General features: G+C 39.0%; 1 protein-coding gene across 1 annotated transcript; it reads left to right on the forward strand.

Annotated features, from left to right (window-relative positions):
• Window positions 1-532: 532 nt before the first annotated feature.
• Window positions 533-19,544, forward strand: LOC123520522 (ras-related protein Rab-2). Its single transcript, XM_045282846.1, has 5 exons — window positions 533-773; window positions 7,890-8,029; window positions 12,710-12,885; window positions 13,205-13,385; window positions 18,459-19,544. The coding sequence occupies exons 1-5, from the start codon at window positions 548-550 to the stop codon at window positions 18,555-18,557; spliced, it is 822 nt and encodes a 273-aa protein (XP_045138781.1). The 5' UTR covers window positions 533-547; the 3' UTR covers window positions 18,558-19,544.
• The last annotated feature ends 181 nt before the right edge of the window (window positions 19,545-19,725 follow it).

Genomic DNA, 19,725 nt, shown 5'->3' on the forward strand with positions numbered 1-19,725 from the left:
TATCCTAACACATTAATTCAACCAATTACATCAATACACGTCTGCTGCTCATTGATTATAATTTATTAATATGAAATACAGATTTTTTTTTCAGCATATATAAATGGCCAGCTTACTTTTGTAAAAAAATTCCAATATCATTTCATCTCATGATGTCATCTCATTAATAATGCATTTTTACAGATCCATATTGATAAAAAATATTATCTCGTTAAAAAAAAACATCTATTAAAATGTTATCTATTCTGGACGAGATCCATTTTGTCTGTTACGCATGTACGTCTCGATCACAGCAGCATATTATTAAGAACATTTATATGCTTACTGCAGTAGGTACATTTCTATTACTTCTCATTCATGTCTGGCTGAAGCTCCTCCTAGCTATGATACTCACATCTTCAGGTGTGTGGCTGCGTACCAGGTACACGTACGATGCTTATCATGAGCCACAACATCTCTTATTTCACATCTCACAAAAGGAAAGCTCCTTTTGCATACTATACAAACGATTATCTATACGATAAAATATATTCTGAATATTGCATGTATGAGTATAGCTGAATGTATTAAGATATCAGCCATTTTTGTTGTAGATAAATCAGAAATTGAGATTGGGCTGGTTTGGGCTAGGGCTGGAGGCAGGGGAAGTTCGCGGAGGTGGCACCAGTGGGCGTGTCAGCTCTCAGCTGGTTGTGTTGTCACGTCACAGTCTCGCCCAACCATCGCCATGTCTTACGCTTATTTATTCAAGTATATCATCATCGGGGACACTGGTTAGTACAGCAAATGTGCCTGGAGTGTATTGTGAGTGTAGTTGGAATGTGAGTAGCTGCAAATGTACAGGGTCAGCTGTGTTACCTGTACTCCACCAATATGGCGAAAATCGATTTGCTTCAGTAACTCATATTGATGGTGTTTTCCTCTGTTTTCCTCAGTTTTCCTATAGTGTCTCATATACGTAACTGTCCAGGGGTGCTACCATTTCATGGAACTGTGTTTGGGAGTGACTAAGGTTGGTGTATCTGGAAAGATGTAGACAACGCACATCTTCGACCTTGTACATTAAATATTGACACTACATTCAACCTTTCCGTCTGATAAGGGAATCGTAGTCTAGTTTTTTTTTTTTTTTTCCCGTTATTAGTCTTATTTTTAAGTTTGGTTGTGTTTTGGTGGTGACAAGACTGGTGGTGTGATGGAGGGTGCAGCCACTGTGTAGGCTCGCCAGATTATCCCAATGACTCAGGCAGTGTACACACAATGCCCTGTTTGGATCCTTTTCAGGATGCATTAGGGGAAATGTTTAAGGTCACTGATAAGAATGAGTATATTGTATATTTTATAAAACTATTTAAAACACCAATATGGAACAGATGTTAGTATAAAATATATTAATTATTTTAATTGCATGCCCATGTTGACCTCAGTCTATACTGCACTCATTGTTAGCCATCACTGTTGATGGCCACTGACAAGCTACACCAGTGAGCAGTGCGTGTGGCTTCTCTTAACAGTTCTGTGTGACACATGATGTACTTACTAATTTAGAAGTAAGAGAATGATGCCAGCATGCTGCTGCTTAATATGGCAGAGATTTCTATCAGGAGTAATTGATAACTTGAGTTATTATTTTTGTCCATTGAATGGAATTTTCCAGTCTTTTGTTGGAATTGGAAATACAGCTGGCACTGCTTGGAGCTGGGCTCATCCTGCCAAATATTCTAAGTGAAGATCATTCCATTAGTAGGAGGTGCTGGTGATGGTGGATGCTAGTGGTTGTTCTGAAGAGGACTGCACCCTCCATCCCACTAACAAGTGTGTGGTCAGTGGGCATAGCATGGTTTCAGGATAATGAAAACAAGTACTTGTTACACAAGACTGTCATATAGATTTTGTATTCCTTGTTCAGTCTTGTGATTAACATTTGTCTGCCAATCTTTAATCTGTACTCTGTACAATTCAAATTAACTGCATAGGTAACAGTTAAAAGTATTTAAAAACTACACTTCATTAATGGTTACATCTTCAGATGTGTTTCCTGTATCTAAATTGCACAGTTATCATATATACCCATGTGTTCCCTCCATGCTGGCTGTTTACAGGCTGAGACTTTAAGTACTGATGACGAGGTCGCTGTGCGACTGATACAGGATAACCTAGATGGGCCCTGGTGGCCCTTTGTTATCCTATTATTTATGTTATATGTTATGTTATGACTGTGGCATCAGATGCAGGGCTTTCAAAAATAATGAGTGAACATTTGTCGACACTGATCACCGATAAGTAGTTTAATTTTTGTGCACTAATGCTTATTACAGTGGTCCCTTGCCATAATGGATTTTGCAGTAATGAATTTCACTAAATAATGGACTGATCAGATACTGGCCAAATATTTTGGACCATAATGGCAAAAGAGGGGAAAGGGCAAATTTTTTCCAGAAACCCATGGTTCCGCCTGGCCACATGGCTGAACACATGTATGACACCATGAACAAACCAAAAAAACTCAAAAGAAAAATTAAGAAGTGAATAGAGAAGAGAAATGAGAGGAAATGACACTTATCAACAACACAGCTACTTCTCCAACCCCACATTCCCCCCCCTCTCTCTCTCTCTCTCTCTCTCTCTCTCTCTCTCTCTCTCTCTCTCTCTCTCTCTCTCTCTCTCTCTCTCTCTCTCTCTCAAGTACTTCTTCTAAGAAGCACTTGTTCACATTATAGAATACTGCCTTAGATTGATTGTGAAGGTGACTGTATGGCGAGCTTGCAGCAGGAGAATGATCCATAGCCAGACTGTGTGTGTGAGAGGAGGTCAGGACTGACTGGCAAGTCTAATCAGGTGGTAGTTATTGGCAAGGTGATACTCTCTCGCTCATATGCCATGTTTAGGATGGTGAAAGACTTTTCTACAGAAAATATGTCTTGATTTTTACCTCAATGGTAATGTGGTACAAAACTGAGAATGATTTTGAAAACATTTCAGAAACACGTCAATTTATATAGAAACGGGGAGAGAAAGGACAGAATGTAAGGTGAAGTAGAGTTAGAGAAAGAAGGTGAGCCTGTGATTCATAGAGAGATGGCAATAGTGGGGGAATCCTGGTGAAGGCCAGGGCTGAACAGCCGGATTGCATTTGTCCTTGCGTCAAGTTGGTTGTTCTTGCATGTGTTTATAAAGTGATATAATTCTCTCTGGTTATTTTTGTGCATGCAAGATTTTTATTACTGTACAATAGTAAATTGGTTTAAATGTTCAAAATATGTTTTTATGTTATTAAAAAGAGAATAAATTACTGAAAAAAGGGAAGTGATAGGTGGTTAAGGGTCTTGCGGACAAATGTCTCTCTGTAATGGATAGTTCGTACCAACAGACACACCATCATCCCCAAAGTGTCTGTTATAGCGAGGTACCACTGTACGATTAAAATGTGGTTTTCCTGTTATGAAAATTTTTTTCTAGATTTTCTGACTCATTTTTATAAATTTTATAATTGATCTTAATTAAATGTATGTATTCTCTTTCTTCCCCAAACAAACTTGTGAACTTGTGTAAATAACAGTTTTCATCTGGGGCAAAAATGCATCTGCCACCTGACAATCTTTTAATTGTCAATGTAAAAAATCTATGTTAGTGAGATGGATTTTTAAACAAAATGTAACCAGTAAAAATCTCTCGGGGACAAGATATATCCTGTCTTCAGATTAATTTTTGTTATAGTGGATAGCTGAAGGGGTGACACTGGTGATATAGGTAGTATATGGTGTAATTATAGAAGAAACGGTATAATGTGCCTCTGTAAATTTAAGCAGGGGCTTTCACTCTTGCATTGTCAGAAAATAGCTTGATTTAATTGAAATTGAGAAATCTACTGTGCTAATGATACATATTGGGTTATGCCAGAAATTTGCTGGGTCAAACAAAGCGAAAGACTCAGATGTGATCTTTGAACCTGACAGATGTGCCAGTTTTAATGTTAATTATGTATATTATTTGATGGCTGTCTTGATTGTCATTAAAATCATTCCTAGGTTAATATTAGGGACATCAGATGTTTCTGTCTGAGTAGTTACTTTAGAAATACTGTATTTGGTTGAACACCATTATATTGAACATACAGGCAACCCCTGCTTAACGAAGGGGTTACGTTCCTAAAAAAACTTTCGTGAAGTGAATCGATTATAATAAGTTTAATCCCTGACTTGAACTTCCATTGAGAGTAAACAAAGCGAGAGTGTATCATAGTACAGTAAAAGGTTTAATGAAAGTAAAAATTATGAAGTTAAACATTTAAGCAGTTTAATTTAAGTCATTATAATGTACACTAATGTATGTTTGTACATAATTTTATAATGTTGATGATCTTAAATTTATGAAGGGAGGGAAAGTGAGATGGGAAAGACACTAACTGGCAACCTGTGGAATGTAAACAAAGGGTGCATCATTGTATCACATACAAAACTTGTGTACCGCATTTCCACAAGGCTTTCCATTTTATCCACTGTAGAGCCACAAGTTCAGGTGGTTCTTTTAGCTTGCAAGGAAGATACAGTCTCACCAGCCTTCTTAATAGTGTCTGCTGACTTGAAAATAGTAGAGACAGTAAATGGAGTCAAGATGGTGGCGAGCAATGCTATTAGTTTTCTCGCCTTGTGTCTGTGAATAATATCCAGCTTCACTTCGAGAGTAAGAGACTTCCTGGTCTTCTTAGCAACATTGCAGGGCGTTTTGGTGGTAAGTTGAGCGAGGAAGATGAGCTGCTGCTGACGCTGTTATTGTTTTCAACAGGGTGAGTGGTGCGCGTGTTGTCCACGAGAGGCGCTGGTGTATTCAAAAGCCTGTTGGTTTGCGTGATACGGCGGGGCTTTCAAACTTGGATAAAAAGGCCTGGATAAAACTTCGTTAAAGCGAGTTTGGTGTTCATTAAACAAGCAGATGGTAGTAAAATGAAACCTTCGTTGTAGCGAAATTTAGTTGTGTGAACATTTGTTAAGCGTTGGTTGCCTGTATTTTCATAACATTCTCTTAATATATAAGCTGAGAAACATGATGCTGGAGGAAGCTTAGAAACTGGTAGTGGATGAAGCAATTACATACCATAGTCTAATACTAACCCACATCATCACCCAGTGAGAGTAATGTCTGGATGTTTGTCCTGTATTGTGGCATTTTGTTGTGTCTTTGATATCAGCGCAGATTGTCTGTGAGCGAAATTGCTCGATGCCATGAGCTTGTAGATAGTGGCTAAAACTGTCATTGAGCTACTGTACTAACACTAACACAGCCAGCCACATTTCAGCCACAATATAGACTGTGGGGTGCATCATTGCTGTCAGTTGTCTTGGTCTGTGGCACTGATTGGTTGATTCATGACATGAAATACACCACATTAAATGAACAGTATATATATATATATATATATATATATATATATATATATATATATATATATATATATATATATATATATATATATATATATATTATTATTTATTTATTTATTTATTTATTTATATTTATATATTTGTATTTATGTACAAGTAACGCCCCCTTAATGAACGGGTTATGTTCCTAAGAAAACGTTCGTTGCGTAAATTTTCGTTAGGTGAACCATTTATAACAAGTTTGACCCCTGACTGAACTTCCATTGAGAATAAACAAAGCGAGAGTGCATCATAGTACTGTAAAAGGTTTAATGAAAGTAAAAATTATGAAGTTGAACATTTAAGCAGTTTAACTTAAGACTAAGTCATTATAATGTACACTAATGTATGTATGTAAGTAACTTTATAATGTTGGTGATCTTAAATTTATGAAGGGAGCGAGAGTGGAGCGGGAAAGACGCTAGCCGGCAACCTATGGAATGTAAACAAAAGGCGCATCATTGTACTGCATACTAAACTTATGTACCACATTTCCATAAGGCTTTCCATTTTATCCATTGCAGAGTCACGAGTTCAGGTGGTTCTTCTAACTTGCAAGGAAGATATGGTCTCACCAGCCTTCTTAATAGAGTCTGCTGACTTGAAAATAGAAACAGTAGATGGAGTCAAGCCATGGTGACGAGCAATGCTATTAGTTTTCTCGCCTCTCACGTGTCCGTCAATAATATCCAGCTTCACTTCGTGAGTAAGAGACTTCCTGGTCTTCTTAGCAATGCTAGGTGACATTGCAAGTCTGGTTGCAGGGCATTTTGGTGGCATGTTGAGCGAGGGAAGACGAGTTGCTGCTGACGCTGTTATTGTTTTGAAGTAAAAGCGGGCAAGGGTAGGGGAGTGAGGTGTGCGTGTTTTGTCCATGAGAGGCGCTGGTATATTCAAAAGCCTGTCGGCTTGTGTGATATGGCGAGGCTTTCAAACTTGGAAAAAATTACCTGGATAAAATTTCGTTAAAGCGAGTTTGGAGTTCGTTATACGAGCAGATGGTAGTAAAAGGAAACGTTCGTTGTAGCGAAATTTCGTTGTGTGAACATTCGTTAAGCAGGGTTGCCTGTATTGAAATTACCAACATTTCCTTAATCCAGACTTCTTCATACATTATCAGCTTCAACTGGAATAAATGTAAAGGCAAGTTCACATGTGCCAATTTGTGACTGAAATTGCAAGTTGGTAGAGTTTCTGACTGAATATCGGTGCCTAGCAACTGGAGAAACCAGTCACAAAATGAGACCAACATGTTGGTCTTGTTCAGTCGATTTGTGACTTTATTTACTATATGACGTCATGGAGTAAGCTTTGAAAATGTGGTTTTCAGGTTCAGAGAAGATGATGTTAGAGTTGGTGAGGGAAAAAAAACACATCTGGGACCCCAGAAATGAATTATACTACAGTAAAAAAAGCTTGCGCAAATCGTCATTTGACAAAATAGAACTCCATAAACTGTTTCCCTTAATGTTGCTATGCGTGACGTTTTCTTACTAGAAGGGCTCAGTCAGTACTTCTAGTGCATTGCAATTTCAGTTGCAAATTGGCATGTGAACCTGTCTTAAAGGTGGTATGATAACCAAGGCTGAATCAGAAACACTGTTTATCTGCTAATGTTTCAATGACTTCTCTTCAGTGTCTTTAGTTTTCACTCTCTGAAGAAGACTCGTGTTGAAACTTCAGTGAATAAAAAGTGTTCCTGATTCAGCCCAGGTTTCCACACTACCTTTACACTCATTTGTCTCGCTTCTGTTAAACTGGAAACATTTTCAGTTTGAGTTGATTACCATATACAACAGTGTTATCACATATGTTAACTAAACCAAAATACACTTCTCTCAGCTAACCTCACATGGGGCCCTCAGCACCTACACACACACACACAGTATTCTGTTCTAGCTATTCAGTGCCACACAAGCCATGGCACTCCCTTACCTTACCTGTGTCCTGGAGAGGGGCAAATTGACTTCTACTCATACTCTACAGAGAGAAAGCTAACTTGGTCCTAGTTTAGACCATGGGTACTACAGGGTATTGAACCCACTGGTACTGGAACTTCTCTGAGAACAAACACACATATGTTATGGTTTTACACATTACACCAGAGTTTTGTGGCTCCATATTTGTTTTAAAGTTTTGCCCTAAGTAGTATGCACAAAGATTGCTAAAGCACTGTACATGGTGAGAGGAATGATACTAATTTGGTAACTGACCAGAAAATATCTGTAATATCAGTTGGAATCAGCTGTGGTATTGTGGACAGGTGTTAAGATCCCTGCCTTCTTGATTAAGAACCAACTGACTGCTACCCACAAGTCATGCATATGCGGAGTTTGAAAAGAAATCCAAGTGGGGTTCAAAAGGCTTCATGGAACCTTACATACTGTTTGGGTTGTTACACAAATATCAGAGTAGACTGTGCACACCATCCATTTTTTGTTGGGTCTACATAACTGTCTTCACTTCCAGGTGTTGGGAAATCATGTCTCCTGCTGCAGTTCACAGACAAGAGGTTCCAGCCGGTGCACGACCTGACCATTGGGGTGGAGTTTGGTGCCCGCATGATCACCATTGACAATAAGCAGATCAAACTCCAGATCTGGGATACAGTGAGTACTACAATTACCTTACTTCTGTGTGAACTAGTTTTGGTTTACTGTGAATGTAGAACTTTTCATATTTAGGATTGAGGAGGAGGTAGTAGACACCTACCGAAACAATAACTTACTCCCAGTGAGATCTAATAGCACTAGTTTAGGAGGTGCTGTGAACCTTCCATTAAAGCTAGTTGTCATCTCGTTGAATGTTTCCCTTTGTGTCTCATAACTCAAGGGGGTAGTCACAGCCTATCCTCTAAAGACAGCTCTCCTTCTTCACACAAAACTACATGCACTTACCACACATACACCCTTCACTCCAAATCAAAATTTAAAAGAAAAATGGGACCCAAAATAAACAACGCCTCGGAGTCCCCTCTGGGAGGGGACCAAAATGTCCCCAGGTTGGACACCTCTCCTGTTGAAGACCACAAATGCCTTGACACCTCCCTCAACTTTTTCTACATTAACTTCTGCAACATTCGCGGTTTTAGATCTAATTTTCAATCTGTGGAACACCACCTCTCCTCTACTAAACCTCATCTTCTTTTCCTCACCGAAACACAGCTGTCTGAGGCAACTGACAGTAGCCCTTCTCTGTTCCCTCCTACTTTCTCTATTCTCATTTTCATTCCAAAGCTGGATGTTGCGTCTATGTACGCAACGACTTAACTTGCTCTCGTGCCCACGCTCTTGAGTCTTCCGAATTTTCCACCATCTGGCTACGACTTAACAGTCACTCTCAAACTAAATTCATCTGTGCTGTTTATCTCTCCCTAACTCTTCTGACTATAGTAATTTCTTCGACTACTTAACTTCTAAAGTGGAGCACATTCTGTCCCTCTACCCTTTCGCTGAGATTTCCATTCTTGGAGATTTCAATGTTCACCACCAGCTTTGGCTTTCCTCTCCTTCACTGACCACCCTGGTGAACTAGCCTTCAACTTTGCTATCCTCCATGACCTAGAGCAACTGGTGCAACACCCTACTCGTATTCCTGACCGTCTTGGAGACACGCCCAACATTCTTGATCTCTTCCTCACCTCTAACCCTTCTGCTTATGCTGTCACCCTTTCATCTCCGTTGGGCTCCTCCGATCACAATCTCATTTCTGTATCTTGTTCTATTTTTCCAATCCCTCTGCAGGATCCCCCAAAGCGAAGGTGCCTCTGGCGTTTTGCCTCTGCCAGTTGGGGGGACCTGAGGAGGTATTATGCTGATTTTCCCTGGAATGATTATTGCTTCCGTGTCAGAGACCCATCTCTTTGTGCTGGCATGGAGGCATACATTCCTCATTCTTTTTCTCAACCTAAACCTTCTAAACCTTGGTTTAACTCAGCCTGTTCTCGTGCTATACATGATAGAGAGGTTGCCCACAAAAGGTACTTGAGCCTTCCATCTCCTGAATCTCATGCACTTTATATCTCTGCCCGGAATCATGCCAAGTCTGTTCTTCAACTTGCCAAACACTCTTTCATAAATAGGAAATGTCAAAATCTTTCAAACTCAAACTCTCCTCGTGACTTCTGGCATCTAGCCAAAAACATCTCAAATAACTTCACTTCTTCATCTTTCCTCCTTTATTTCATCCTGATGGCACCACTGCCATCTCTTCTGTCTCTAAAGCTGAACTCTTTTCTCAAACCTTTGCTCACAACTCCACCTTGGACGATTCTGGGCTTGTCCTCCTCTCCTCCTCCCTCTGACTATTTCATGTCTACAATCAAAATTCTTCGTAATGATGTTTTCCATGCCCTTGCTGGCCTAAACCCTCGGAAGGCTTATGGACCTGATGGGGTCCCTCCTATTGTTCTCAAAAACTGTGCTTCTGTGCTTGCACCTTGCCTGGCCAAACTCTTCCAACTTTGTCTATCGACTTCTACCTTTCCTTCCTGCTGGAAGTTCGCCTACATTCAGCCTGTTCCTAAAAGGGTGACCGTTCTAACCCCTCAAACTACCGTCCTATAGCTTTAATCTCTTGCTTGTCTAAAGTTTTGAATCTATCCTGAATAGGAAGATTCTCAAACATCTGTCACTTCACAATCTTCTGTCTGATCGCCAGTATGGCTTCCGTCAAGGTCGCTCTACTGGTGATCTTCTGGCTTTCCTTACTGAGTCTTGGTCATCCTCTTTTAGAGATTTCGGTGAAACTTTTGCTGTTGCGTTAGACATATCAAAAGCTTTTGATAGAGTCTGGCATAAAGCTTTGATTTCAAAACTGCCCTCTTACGGCTTCTATCCTTCTCTCTGCAACTTTATCTCAAGTTTCCTTTCCGACCGCTCTATTGCTGCTGTGGTAGACGGCTACTGTTCTTCTCCTAAACCTATTAATAGTGGTGTTCCTCAGGGTTCTGTCCTGTCACCCACTCTCTTTCTATTATTCATTAATGACCTTCTTAACCAAACTTCTTGCCCTATCCACTCCTACGCTGATGATACCACCCTACATCTTTCCACGTTCTTTCAGAGACGTCCAACCCTTCAGGAAATTAACAGATCACGCGGGGACGCCACGGAACGCCTGACTTCCGATCTTTCTAAAATTTCCGATTGGGGCAGAGAAAATCTAGTAGTTTTCAATGCCTCAAAACTCAATTCCTCCATCTATCAACTCGACACAACCTTCCAGACAACTATCCCTCTTCTTCAATGACACTCAACTGTCTCCTCTTCCACAATGAATATCCTCGGTCTGTCCTTTGCTCATAATCTTAACTGGAAACTTCACATCTCATCTCTTGCTAAAACAGCTTCTATGAAGTTAGGTGTTCTGAGGCGTCTCCGCCAGTTTTTCTCGCCCTCCAACTGCTTACTCTGTATAAGGGCCTTATCCGTCCCTGTATGGAGTACTCTTCGCATGTTTGGGGGTTCCAGTCACACAGCTTTGCTTGATAGGGTGGAATCGAAAGCTCTTCGTCTCATCAACTCCCTCCTCTGACTAACTGTCTTCAGTCTCTTTCTCACCGCCGAAATGTTGCATCCCTTTCTATATTTTATCGCTATTTTCATGGTAACTGTTCTACTGATCTTGCTAACTGCATGCCTCCCCTCCTCCTGCGGCCACGCTGCACAAGGCTTTCTTCTTCCTCTCATCCCTATTCTGTCCAACTCTCTAATGCAAGAGTTAACCAGTACGCTCAATCATTCATCCCTTTCACTGGTAAACTCTGGAACTCCCTCCCTGCATCTGTATTTCCAAATTCCTACAACTTGTCTTCTTTTAAGAGGGAGGTATCAAGGCATTTGCTTCCCTAATTCTGGCTGACGGTTTTGGCACTTTTTCTACTCTTTGGAGAGCCAGCGCTCAAGTGGGCTTTTTTCTAACTTTCTTTTTTTTGCCCTTGGCTGGCCCTCTTCCTTATGTAAAAAAAAAAAAAGCTATTCATATGGATGATTCATTCATGGCTTAAGTTGATTTGGATAGGCTAGTACATTTTCTGAGGTTGTGGTATACTTTTGGAAAAAAGTCATATACAATAAAGCTTAGGTTTTGTATTATGTTGATTTTGTGAAATTTAGAATACACAGTTGCAGTTCATAGCGCAGTTAGTAGATACCCAGTGAGTGGGGGGGTGTGGGCGGTGCTATGCTACGTCACAACTGACTGTTGCCTTGCGTGTGCCGTCTTGTGTACCTATTCAAGGCACGCTATGTACCACCTGACTTTTTTGCAATCGCTGTGCATGGTACTTTCCGCGCTCAGTACTTCCACGCACAGTACACCTGTGTTTTATATTATTTGTTGTGGAACTTTTCAGTCATTACTTTAATATTTTCAAAACTCTGAGGTTATGACAAGCACAATGCCTTGTATAGAAATGTAACTCAAAAGTACCTTTTGATATTGAGAGGTGATGAGTGGGACTACTAATTTGATCATCTGTCATACTTATCCACAGACTGAAGATATGCCTGTCATACTTTGTTGTTTATCATATTTTGTCTGTACTTATGTTGAACATGCACAATGAAGTAATTATCATTATATATACTTGGGCAACATTAGAGTTTAATATAGGTAATTTTTGTTTGGAAGGTAGTTATGCCATGCTACTCATAGAAGTAGGCACCATTCTGCATTTGTCTAGCTCCAAAGTAAAAAAAAAAGACTTAATTGACTTCTTTGTATCTGTAGCTTCATATCTATTACAGTGTTCCAAGGAAGCACCTTCACTGCCAAAATCAAGTTGCAGAGTTAATTTATTTTGCCTGTTGATCAATATGAAGACAACCATAGAAACTGGATGAAGATTATATTTCCAAAGCAACTTTTGGAGAAGTCTGGATGTAGCTTGAAAATCTTTATTATTGAGACTTCAGCTTTAACTAGACATCTTGAGTGGGCAGGATCTCGATGCATGATTTGATGAATTCAGCTGCTTGTACATTTACCTGAAACAGAAGTTATATGTAATGTATATGAGAGTAAGGATAATGATCTTGGGTACTCTGACAGTTTTGGAACAGTCAAGCTTTAAGATTCATTAATGATATTGGGTTCTTTCTCTGGGAAGGAATTGGTAATATTGTGTTGCTGGCTGGCAAGGCAATAATACTTTAAAGGAGATATTGAAGATCAAGGGGCCATGCTATTATTTATGCAGCCTTTTGATCCCTCTGGTAGTGATACTTCCACTGTAGCTGGTGTTATTTTTTGTACTTGTATGTATAATGCTTTTCTTCTTCTGTCAGGCTGGGCAGGAGGCATTTAGGTCCATCACCAGGTCATACTATCGAGGTGCTGCTGGTGCCCTTCTGGTGTATGACATCACCCGGCGAGAAACCTTCAACCATCTCACACAGTGGCTAGAGGATGCACGCCAGCACTCTAACTCCAACATGGTCATCATGCTCATAGGGAACAAGAGGTGAGGTTTCCTGAACACCATGTTGTGGTATTATGTATAAAAACTCTTTAGGGATGTACACTGTCTTGGTAGTAAGAGGTTTGCATTCTGTGCCTAACCTCTCATTTGGTAGTATGGCCACACCAAATGTGGAGTAATTTTTTAATTCCTTTAAATTTTTATGAGAAATACATCTTATGTGCTGGTAAATATAAGTGTTAATCTAAAATTTGACATTTTTCTTATTTATCATCTCCACTGCTTTGAATTGATATGCATAGAATGCCTTCCTTCATGTGCACACTTCCTCCAGCATTTTACTTTGCACTTTCATCCACAGTGATCTTGACTCTCGGCGAGAGGTGAAGCGGGAAGAGGGAGAGGCATTTGCACGGGAGCATGGGTTGGTGTTCATGGAGACCTCTGCCAAGACTGCTGCCAATGTAGAGGAGGCTTTCATCAACACTGCCAGGGAAATATATGAGAAGATCCAAGAGGGAGTATTTGATGTCCATAATGAGGTGAGATTGGGGATAGTGTGACATTGACTTTTTGATGATATTCTTATATTATAAGAGTGGATTAGGTTTGAGACATGAATGGGAGATATCACAAGTCCAGTTGTGATTGTCAGATTCTCCAGATGTAATGTTTCACTGAAAAGTTGGTTTATTGCATAGCTAATATATATTTCTGGATATTTTACTATTGCCCACCTAGATGATAAAATAACTAAAGTATTTTAAACATGTATCTATGACATAAAAGCTTTGATACTATTATTAACATTATATATATGCAGGGTGTCTTTGATACTACTCATCTGAATTTCAGGAACAGAAATTATTTTGATCCTCAGTTTATGAAACTGAAAGTCAGTATGATAATTTTTCTTCTAGGTAGTTCACTACAAGAATCTATGGACATATAATGCCCCTATAAGAATATATTTTCATACTTAGATATCAAAGTCTGATAATGAGATTGTCTCTTGCCACCCAGACAATAACAAACTGATCCTAAGAGTAGATGTTTTCAGGATCATGGAGACCTAATGATACAGTATTACCAAATGGACAGTGGCCATCCTCTCTCTCTCTCTCTCTCTCTCTCTCTCTCTCTCTCTCTCTCTCTCTCTCTCTCTCTCTCTCTCTCTCTCTCTCTCTCTCTCTCTCTCTAAAGCAGTGGTTCCCAACCTTTTTCATTACATTAGCTGTTTACTGACTTCTTCATGTTTGTGTTACCCACATCATCAAGTGTATGTACACTTGCATATATTTGTGATAAAATAAATAGGTAAGGGTTATTAAGAAGCATACTGAAGACTTATATTTGTTTGTATAATCTCAGTTTTTACATGTGTTTATAAGTAAATACTTGAACTTTTTATTGAACTGAATTGCAAATGAAAACAATAAGTACAGTATATACATATTCATACTGGTACTCTGCTTACTTATATACCTTCTAGAAAAATAATAGAACTGAATACTGAAGATAGTCATTATTTTCACTTTTAAGTCACTAGTAAATATAATGAAAATAATGAGACTAGCAAATGAACAATGGCTTTAACATTATTTACATTGCAAAATTAAATCACACATTCATATACTAAATTTGCATTATCATATGAATCATATCATCATATGAAGAAATTAATGGGAAGCTTGTGACTGCATCTTGGCCACGAGGTCTTTAATCCTTGTCAATGAGTTTGTTAGAGCACAACGAAGTTTATCCTCTCCACAGCCTGTTGCGCTGCTTTGTTTTGCCTACTAAGAGTGAGGAGAAGCCTGCTTTGCATCAATATGTAATGGTGAATGGAAGTAGTTGGCTCATAGCTTTATTGGTGAGAACAGGATATTCTGGCAACATAGCAATCCAGAAATTTATCTAAAAAAAAAAAAAAAAAAAAAAAAAAAAAAAAAAAAAAATGAGAGCTTGGCATATCAGGCAACTATATCCTCTTTTATAAAAATGTGTTAGTCTTATAAACTCAGTAGGCAAATAACAAGAGATAACAGTAAAATAACAAGAGAAAAATACTGGATGAAATAAAAACATAAGAAATCAAAAGGTATACCATAATGTAGTACAGTAGTTACCCATAATATGTGTGTTTGCAATATGCGTTTCTTACTATATGTGCCTTATTTACTGAATATTGATTATTAATTATTTCTATTATGCAAATCTGATTTATCAATATAAAGCAAAAAATGTTGTTTACCTTCAATATGTGCATCCAATATGTGTGAGTGTCTGACTCACACACATTGGTGCCACCAAACTTTTGTACTATTACTCATAAGTTAGTTCATCACCAGACTCTAGCTGGTGAACATGTGTTCCTTTTCCTCACCCAACACACACACTCCTGCTTCACTGTCCACTCTGCCTAACCACTGCATTGTGATTTTCACTAACCAGAAATCATCATGGCTCCACCCAGAATTTCCAGGAATTGAAAGATCAGTTTAGAAAAGAAGAACGTTATCAAGTCACTGAAAAGGCACAAAACGATAAAAAATTCTCACATCTCCTCTGCTGACCTCCTCCACCCACACTTACAAATAAGTTGTAATACAGTAACCTAATCTCAGGGTCTGCCTGACCTTATACCATACCATTTTTCCCATTGATTCTTCAGGTCACAATATGCAATTTTGCAATAAGCTTGGGTTTTTATCACCCATAAAGATGTATATTAGGGGTAAGCACTGTATTGTGAGATGATTACTGTTTAGTTCGAGTCAATGCTGACAAACTTCAGAATTAAACCAGCTGGTGAACACTGAAAACATAAGTTTTGTGATATCTCCCTTTAAAAGGAATAAAAGAGGAAAAATAAAGTTTCAAGTGCTATGGAGTTATACATCACATCAAAAGGAAAAGAGTCTGAAAAAATGCAGAAACTGTATTTAGTCAGTTTTGTCATATTTTTGTTCTGATAATCTCTTCAAATGTTATAAAATGATCAAAATAACTTTTGAGTCAATTTTAATTTAGAGAAGTAAAAGAAGAATGGATAAGCCAAAGGAGATGGTGGTTAACCTGTAAGAGGTCAGCATTGATTTACCTCCCCAATACTCGTCCAGGTCACCAAAATTCCATTTTCTTTTTTTGATTCCATATAACTCAAAGTGGGCATAGAAAAGTAAAAATAAGAGTTAAAGTTCGAAATTGCCATGTTTAAATGTCCCACTGGAGCTTTGAATTTAGTTATCTCAGTGATGCTGCCAGATGTACGACTTCCAAGCAAGGCTTTTTTTTTTATTGTTTTATCGATATTTTTCTCTTATGAGACATGTATAGTGGTGTGGAGGTGGCGGGAACACACCAGAGTATTCTGTCTCAAATTCCTCATCTTCCTCCTCCGTTTGCTGATAAAATACATAATCAGGATCAGCATCATTATCATCAAAGCTGATACCACTGTTCTAATAAAAAATATCTTCCTCTAAAGATAATTGGTCTTCAATTTCAGTGGAAGTTAGAGAGTGGAGATGCCTATGTGTCATGGTGACTGAGAGCCAGAGGCAACTGAGGTGCCCATGTAGGCGGTGCATCAAGGCGGGGCGGCAGGGATGGGTGGGGGAAGGGGGGTGACTAACCCATGTCAGAATGGCAGGAAACTGTGCTGATATATGCTAGACACTTCAAAGAACACAAATACTGAAGCTGGAGGGAATTTCAAACATGTAGAAAGTGAGAAAGGGTTAAACATACTTGTAAATGATTGACCACAGATAGTAAGTAGACTTCCCATACACGTGCATGGTTGACCTCTTATGGGTTAAGGGTATGGGAAGACCAATCCTGTTTATTTCTTTCATTAAATATTACAATCCACACTTGGAGGATTTTGAGTCATTAAGATGCTGATGGATTGTTAAGTGACTGGCAGAACATACACACTTTTCTCTCCTGCCTTCAGTGAGGTTTCATTTTGTTCATTAGAATGTAGGGGGTGTTCTAGAGTGTGTGTGACCATTAACTTAAATTCAAAGCATTTATATTAAATGCTTTGAATTTAAGTTAATTTGCAAAGAAAACTCATGATTATGAGTGTACCATCACTTTCCTCTCTCTCAAGCAACTTACCCATCCTGTATTGCTGCAATCCTAATCATTAAACTTAGTCAAGCTGTCCAGGTCACTAGTGCAGATCAGTGCACATCATAAACTCCATTAGTTCTTACAATTTCCCCACCTAGTTCTGGCTGAATGTTATGTGAACCATTGATATAATCTAGTCACAGAATGGAGATGATGGCCACCTAGACTTTGGTGACCATAGCTGCATATGATGTGTGTAGCTTAGCTTTGTTAGCAATGGTTGAAAATGTTTTATTTGAATTGTAAAAAAAATGCTGGTAAATGCATTGCACTAAACATCTCATTGATATGTTATTGCCTTGGCTGAGACCACCTGTGTGGCTGCTGCAGTATAATTATTTATTAATTTTCTTGTATAAATTAATTTAAGTTCAACATGTATATGAAGAACCATTGCTTCACAGAAAAAAAAATAGAATGATATATATAATTTCAAGCTGACCTGTTAAGTGTTTGGTTTGAGTTTCCTGTATTCATGTGTGTAGTGTGTCAATTTTCTAAAACACATGTGTTGACTATTGAAAAACTATGACAACTCCATTTATGTAGACTCCTCAAGCAATATTTGAACATAAATACAATATAGGTGCAGCTAGTTTTGATTTTGATTTTACATTCATATTACTTATTATTCTCCTTCAGAGAGATGAAATTGAATGCATAGACAATTCTTGCATAATTCAGCTTCTGCTGTATCTTTTCAATTCATCTTGTCAATTCTTTTTTAGTGGCACCTGTGTTGGTTTAATGGCACACAGTACATAACATCATGGAAGTCACATCACTTAAAAGAAGAAATCAAGATCCTAGACTGTAAAAATAACCCACACCGACTACTGTTCCTTGAAGTGCTCTACATCACTGATTTAGAGCCATCTATGAATATCTAAGCCCAAGATTTACAAGTTCTCCCCATGCAAAAGAAGAGAGCACAGAGAAGTATTGATACTGTCCACTAATAAGAAGAGCTACCAGCTATTCAGATACCAGAGGAACTGGTAATCAATCACTTCCATCAAATTTCTCTATATGGACGCGCATTCACCGTTTGCCTCACTTTACCCAAGGATATTCCCAGAGGAAGATCGAAACGTTGCAACCGACCATCCTACTTTTGGAAAGGTCCTTGGGACCACTAAAAAGAATTGATTAGACAAATCCAAAAGATCAGAAGCTGAACAATGCTGCAATTTCATATACATTGAACCTCATCTGTCTGAAAGAGAATTTACTCCTTGGCTTCACCAGTATGAAATTCTTAATTATGACAATGAATGTGAGACTAACTAAGGAGTAACACAATTTTGTATATTCTGGATATTTCCATGCGGAGCAATTTAACTTTGTACCCTCCACAAGAATCCAAATTGGTGTTATATTTTGGGATCTGGTGTTTTTTGGAATGTTGCCTGAGGGTTGTCCCACTCACATGCAGCATCTTCATCATCTCAAAATCACTCTTGTTTTTTCAGGCAAATGGCATCAAGATTGGACCTCAGCACTCTCCAGGTGGTGCAGGCCTCACTAGCAACCAGGGAGCAGCAGGTGGGCAAGGTGGAGGTTGCTGCTAATCTCCACCTTCCCCATGCTACTGAGAGGTGGAAGGTGCGGCTGGCCAGAGAAAGCTGAAGGGGTGGATAGGTGGCTTGCTGTGGTCAGTGGTCTGGAGCTCTCCCACTGTGTGGATATATAGATTACAGAAGCTGCCCTGCTCCACCTTATCAGCTCCCTTGGCAACTATATCAGTCTAGTGATGCAGAGAGTGCGCCCTACCTGAGGCACTGTGGAGGGAGTGAGGGCAGGGTGTGATGACTCCAGGTCTGTTGCGACAGCTCAAAATTTTTGCTGTAGGGATGTGGTGGAATTTATGGATTTTTTTCTATTTTCATATAGCTCATTTGCTGTCAGAACTATAGAATTATGTGTAGAGATGTGTATATTGATGTATATTTTGATTGAAGTGAGTGTGTTTGATTCTTATTGATTTTTTGTTATTGAATGCAGATATTTTAATGATACAATATTTAACATTAGATTTTAGATCTGCTGATGCTTAGGAAACTGCATATATAAGTTAGTTTTGGACCACTGTCACCCTTTCAACACAGCACAGGAAGCAACATTGTCCACACCAGAGGCTGACCAGTTGCATGTGTATCACCTAAGTGTGACAAAACAAGGTCATCAAAAGTGGGAGCAAAATTACCCTTGGAATATTTTTTTATACACGGAGTCAGATGTAAAGAGATATTAGTTCTTCCACATGCCTCACTCTGGTTTATCTTTATACTTGCTTTATCTTTACCTTGCCAGCAATTAGCTAATGTATAGTCACCTCCCATAGTATGTCGAGGCTCCCACAGTAGTGACTCCTGCATGTGTGGCCCAGTGGCTTGTTAACTTGTGCCCCTTGTAGCTCCCATACTGGGCAGTTCAGCTGACACTCAAACAGCAGCACTTATCCAGTGCTGCTCCATGGAAATATGTATGTTTCCATTATCTCTGTCCTTGGATAAATTTCCTACATTTAACCTCATTTTTTACTTGAGTTGTGACAAGGCTTTGTTAAAGACTAGGATTTTGTTCTTCGTGGGAGTGTGTCGCACTGGTAGGAACTGCTCGTCAGGACTGTCTTGTACGGCAACAAGTGTGTGTGTGTGTGTGTGTGTGTGTGTGTGTGTGTGTGTGTGTGTGTGTGTGTGTGTGTTTGGTTAGTAAGTGTGCTTGCTTGTTTGATAT

The sequence above is a fragment of the Portunus trituberculatus genome, chromosome 47, assembly GCF_017591435.1.
Source record: "Portunus trituberculatus isolate SZX2019 chromosome 47, ASM1759143v1, whole genome shotgun sequence".
Taxonomy (NCBI): Eukaryota; Metazoa; Arthropoda; class Malacostraca; order Decapoda; family Portunidae; genus Portunus; species Portunus trituberculatus.